The sequence below is a fragment of the Loa loa genome, assembly GCF_000183805.2.
Source record: "Loa loa unplaced genomic scaffold supercont3.430, whole genome shotgun sequence".
Taxonomy (NCBI): domain Eukaryota; kingdom Metazoa; phylum Nematoda; class Chromadorea; order Rhabditida; family Onchocercidae; genus Loa; species Loa loa.
The window spans coordinates 16188-22717 of NW_018108610.1; the positions used below are offsets into that span (position 1 = coordinate 16188).

General features: G+C 24.3%; 1 protein-coding gene across 1 annotated transcript; it reads left to right on the forward strand.

Moving 5' to 3' along the window:
• Nucleotides 1-3906: 3906 nt before the first annotated feature.
• Nucleotides 3907-5356, forward strand: LOAG_11556 (hypothetical protein; the record flags this gene model as incomplete). The annotated part of the gene is made up of 3 exons (XM_020448374.1): nt 3907-3997; nt 4756-4842; nt 5123-5356. The coding sequence occupies 3 exons, from the start codon at nt 3907-3909 to the stop codon at nt 5212-5214; spliced, it is 270 nt and encodes an 89-aa protein (XP_020301477.1). The 3' UTR covers nt 5215-5356.
• Between the last annotated feature and the right edge of the window lie 1174 nt (nt 5357-6530).

Here is a 6530-nt window from a genome sequence, read left to right on the forward strand (position 1 = left end):
ATATTTAATATTTCTAATTATAATTAATTAATTAATGCTCATATTAAATATATATGAAATCTTCTGGAAATTTTGAAACTTTTCCATATTTAATATTTCTAATTATAATTAATTAATTAATGCTCATATTAAATATATATATGAAAGAGCTAAAATTTACAACTATAAATCAAACATTAAAATTGGGCGTTGTAAAAAATACTTTACATTTCTTTTTTTTGTTTAATTTACAAAAAAATTTATTATTTTAATTTTTGATCTTAAAATTTGTTAATTTAATTTTTAATCTTAAGCTAATATCATTGAATTGCAGAATAGCAATACGTATGAAAACAAAAAAAAAAAAAAGAAAAATAGGTAAATAAAATACAATAGGGATGATCTATTAGATACTGCACATGAATTGCTATCATTATGGATAACAACATATCCGAATGGAGCATTGAATAATTTGTCATCACATGAAAGTATATATTTTTTTTTTTTAGTTATTTTATTTTAAAAGATTAAAAATTTTCAAAATTTCAATATACTTTTTAATAATTTGAATAATTTAAATTACGATAATTTCTATTATCAATTATATTTTCAGTGCAAATAATCGTAAGCTAATTAGTATCTTTAATCATTTTTAGCTAAGTTAATGTTAATTGATTATTTTGGATTAGATATGCAAAAAATTGTATATGTTCATGAATATTTAGCTAATTTATTAACAATGTTAATTATAAAAGAAAATTGTTTTCAAAATAATTATTTAAAATTATTCAATTATTATTATTACAATTATAATTTCAGTTCGAAATATCACTGCATCAGGACGTATGGAATCGATAGGATTGAGAAATTTTGTTAAAATTTTTTTTTTATTTTTTTTTTTTAAAAAAAATTTTTTTTGTAAAATTTTCTACGCTATAATCATTAATTTTGATTTTTACAAACTTATTTTGAAACAATTTTCCAAATAATGCTTATTTATTATCAAACATTTAATTTAATTTATAGGAAATGATAAATTAATAAAAAAATTTATTTCATATGAAATTTTATATTTGAAATACTTTTTGAAATTGTATATGAAATTAAATTACTTATTGTAAATGTTTCATTTGTAAATGCTATCAATGTATACAATAAAAATTTTGAAATTATTTTTTAGTAAAAATTTTTCAAATTTTAGGCATTTTTCTCAAACACACATATTAACGAAGATATTCATCAACGAAATAGTTCAATGCAATCTTTTCAATACAATCATACACCACAATCTATATTTGATGGTAATTTTAGTAAAAAAAAAAAAATTTCATTTATCAAATTTAAATTTAATTTAATAAAAAACAAAAAGACAGGGAAATTACTGGAAAATCATTGGATTATTAAAACTTTTTTTACATTGGTTTAATTTTTTGTTGATAATTAAAATTATTGAAATTACTCGACTAAAAATTATTTAAAAAAAAGGAAAAAATGTTTGATATAAATGTTCAATTTCTTATCCATTTATCATTTTCATTTAAGCTATTAAATCAATCAAAATTATTGGGATGAAAATTATGAAATTTTTGAAAATTTCTTTTTTTCGAAAAAAATTTTCAAAAAAAAAATGAAATATAGAAATATATATTCCTGATAGGAATATTTGATCTCTTATCAATTTATCATTTTTATAAGTTATCCAATGTTGTTACAAGCTAATGCAATAATTTAGTTATAAGTGAAATATTTGAAAATTAAGAAAGCATACAAAAAAATTGATATTTTTCTTTATTTCTCTTACAAACGATATTCTTTGAACTTTTACTAACACAATTAATCACACTTATCTCACCAGTTTTTCTCTTCTTTTTTAATCTATCAATATATTGTCTTTTACAGTTTTTGTTGATGTCTAATGTCTCTTGGATCCAAAAGCATTTCCATTTTTCATTTTATTAATTAAGTAACCAATTAATGGAATATTATTTTTCAAAATTTTAATGAAACTTTACTATTTCTTAAAATATCGTACTATTTTCACATTTAGACTTCTCTGTTTATTGTCAAATATTATCTGAGCGTTTCCATTTTTGCATTTTATTAATTAAGTAACCAATTAATGGGATACTGTTTTTCAAATTTTTAATGAAACTTTATTATTTCCTAAAATATCACACTATTTTCATACTTAGATTTGTCTGTTTTTTTTTGTTAAATATTATGTAATTTTCATACTTCCATTTCATCCCTAATTTCATCCATATTGACTTGTCATACTACCAAATCTGACTGATATTTCAAAACATCATATAAGAAGGAAGTGTTGTTTCATTTAAGTTGCATAATGCAATTTTTAAACTTCAGCCTTTGTGTTACTTACGCTGTGCGATTTTTTCTTGCAATAACAGTATGGTTATTTTGCATTTAGAAAATGGGCTGGTTGGTAGTAATCGGGTATTTCTAATTATTTGTCAGCTAAATATTATCAAATAGATTTGGTAAGAAATACTGTTTAATTATTATTTGAGAGTTTTTTTATTATAAAATCAATTGATGATATTAATTAATTAATAAAATGATAGGAAATTAACTAATTATTGTTAAAAAAAAAATTATCACTAATATTAAAAAATTATTTTTAGTGAAAAGTGATGTCATTGTTAAAGATTAGTCATTGTTTATCAGTTTTAAACTAGTTATAGTTTAAATACATTCCTTATTATCATCATTAATGTTTTATCATTTTGCTAATTATTCATTATTCCACTTGTCACACTAATTATTATTTGATCAGTTATTTCCTACATTTTCACTTAGTTATTGCTTATCATTTCATTCTATATTCACTTTGTATTTTTTATGAATATATCAACTTTTCTTTGTCCTTTCTTCTTCAAAACGAATTTCCTTTTCCGCCCTCCTTAACTCTGTTTATGAAATGGGTGATGTTTTCAAGCACATAATAAGCATATTTTTCACAAAAAAAAGGGAGGATAATTGAATAAATTAAATTAAATCAAAAAAAATGGAAAGTAAAAGAAAATTATAAACGGTGGTAAAAGTAACCGGTATATTTATGAATAAAATGAAATTAAATTACTAAATTTTGTATAAGATTTCAATTGTTTTGACAAAAATTCTTATTAAAAATTAGAATTTGATGTATGCACAGCAGTGAATGCTTTCAAAATAAATTGTGTAATCGAAGATAGTGCTATTACTATTATATCCTGTTTGTATTTCTTTCGCTCACTTCTTTCCTTTTTTTTTTTATTTTAAATAAACAATCAAATATCATTTGACTCCATCAAATATCATTCCCTTATTCGATTTTCTTACCTTTATATTTGTCCGAATTAACTTTTTCAGATGCAAAAAAAAAGACGCCATTGACTTTTTCGACTAAACAAATTAATAGAATTCATACTTCGCGAAAAAAAAGAAGCAATCATTTGTTGAGTCATTTCTTAAAAGTTAACCAAAACAAAAAAATAACAGCAGGCACTTAGCATTGTATGTATTTCTTTTCTCCTTTCATTCCAAAATTCACATCTTATTTTTTGATCTTTAAATCTGTGAATGTATTCTTTACATTCTGCTTTAAATGTAAATTAAAATTTAATGCATATATATATTTTTTTTCCCACTTGTTATTTGTCGCTTTTAGGTTTTGAAAAAAAAGTATTTGCATGTTTGTTTGTCTGTTTTACTTAAAAATCTTTGCAAATTAATATATTATATCTGGAAACAAATATCAACATATATATAATATGTATATACATTTTTTATCGCTTACAAGAAAAAAGCTATGTGTATGTGTTCAATCGTATTTGATATAGTTCAAATTTCAGATTTATTTAAATTTCTAATAGACATTGCATTACTTCAGTAAACATATCGAATGTTACGGCATCAAAATTTCAATCAATGACTTCCTCACTGCGTCGTTCACCCTCATTATGTAGTTCGATGACACCAAATATTTCATTGGATGTGCATGATCATGTTATTGCTTCTCGTAAGTAACATAATTACTTTCATATTTTCCGAATTTCAAGTTCTCAACTATTTAAATAATTCCAGTTAAGCTTCTTTGATTTCCAAGCAAATTTAGAAATTTCAATTAAATCTAATTTTTGAGACAATTTAAACAGTTTTTAGTGGGAGTTATGCCTGTTTTCTAGCTTTGCATAGCTAAAAATTTTGTTTGTCGATTTATGGTAATAGTTGAGTTTTATTATCATTGTTTGGGGATCAAGGTTAATTAATTAATTAAGAAGTTCTATTTCATTAGTGATTGCCTTCTCTTTCATAATCATAACAAACTCGTTTATGAAGGGTCAGTAGTTTAAGCTTTTTTTGAGTATCCATATTTAGCAATTACTGATAATGTCATACTATTCAGCTTTTATGCAAGTATTTTTTGGTTTGACCTGAATAAACTAAGTTTTAAGGAAACATTTCCAGTGCTTGATGAAAAAGTAATGGGATTTTTATAACTTATTGTTTTCATTATCAAATTTGAAATTTGAAAATTTGGAAGGTTATGGTGTCCTACTTCGTTGATTTGCTCCAATTTTGCATTTTTCGGCTGCCTATTAGTAAAAGAACGTATATTTGAGATGTTAGACTGTTTTTCAAATTTTGATATAATGTAGGGTTCATCTGTTTTTTTATATTCGTAGCGACCAACAAAGGAGTTTATAACCTTGAAAAAGTTGAACTTTTGGAGGTCAAACCATAGCTTTTATTTACAATTATGATTTAATTTTGCAGCCCATTCCACTGAATTGAATTCTAACGTAGGTATTCAAATTGAACCGGAGTCGAAATTACCCGCCACCAATTTGTCATCTAATATAGGTTCATTTTCAAGCTTTGTTTGTTACATATAGGAAATATAATCATCTTATTATGCGCATATATATGTGTTTCATGAAATGATTCTACGGAGTTACATTTATAATTTTGAAAAGCTGAAAATAAAACGGAATTGTAAATTTGCAAATAATCAAGCAGATATGTGCCAGATATAATAGACATGTGCAAGTTCCTACATTATGATCTGTCTGACTTGCATGCCATTTTATATTTACAAATACAATTATTGATGTAGGATTAGAACGAGATGGCTAACTTTCAGGAAACATTCCGGTAGTTTATGAACCAACGGAAACATCACCACTTTCCAATGTACCGATGAATCCACTGCTGTATTCTTTACAAAAACAGTAAGTGTTTCAATTTTGCGTGATATTTTTAATGTCGTTTCATGCGCTCGTAATTTTTTCTTAGTGTTATGGAAACATTTGTCCGTGTCTGGATAGTGATATTGTCTTTTCTTTTTCAGTTGCTTATAACTCGAAAGATACTTTTCCTACTTAGAAGTTGTTTAATTTAATATTTGAAATGATTGACATTAATGTTCTTGTTTTACTTTTTTCAGTTGTATGGGTTTTTAATGCTTATCTAAATATTTTATTAATACCTGGTATTTTTAACGTTCTAACGAGAGTAAGTCTACAATTGTAGACCATTGGTTATTAAATGATGATCTATCGTTCGATACATTATATTATTAAGCGATAAAAGTTCGAGCACAAAAATGCCTTCGGTGTCAAACATAAATTTTTAAGTATTATCAAGAGTGATCGCAAATAAAGTAATCTCGCACATTGTAATTCAGGCAAAGTTAGGGAATTTGCACAAGTTCATTTAGGAAGAAAATGCGAAGTTTCAATGCTTAGCCGTAAAATACGGCGAAAACTAATAAGGAATTGTGGAGTTTAACATGAAAAAAATACAGTTTCATTAAGAAATTACAAAATCTGACCTTAGAATTCGGCCAGCGCTCTCTTTTTTTTGCACTTTTTCTCGAATTAATTTTGCAATTTTACAGATTTACAGTCGAAACATTCCTCTTTTAATTTATGAAATACAGCTCTTGCATACTATCAGTCATATTTTCTCATACATTCCAGTGTTAACATAGCTATGAATTATTGAAATACTGATGGTATTTTTTATCACACTTTTACCATTTTCGTGCAAATAATATACATGGGAATTTCCTATACTTGAAAAAGAAATTTTTTCGTAAAAAATTTTTCCAAAACTTAACTACTATTTTAAATTTTAACAGGAACAAATTCTTACCATTAATTATCATGATTTGCATATTTCTGTTTTATCCGTAATGATAAAATATTGTTTGTTTCGGAAATCTCTTTGATAACATCCAGCACATAATCAAGCATTACTTTGGAATGAGCAATATTAAGTCAAATATTCACTCGACTTTCAATTATATGTATTGTTGGAAATAAAGAATGGAACACTTTTATTTCTTAGATATTTAGCGCTATGATCTTCATGATTTACTGTTTATTCAATGCAACATCTTTCTTTTTTGTGGTAAATGAAATTTATTTTGGAAGTATTATTTTTGTGAAGTTGATTTTGAATTTCAAATGAAAACAGAAATTAGAGTTATTTTTTTCAGTTATGGTTATATATATATATATATATATATATATATGTATATATATATA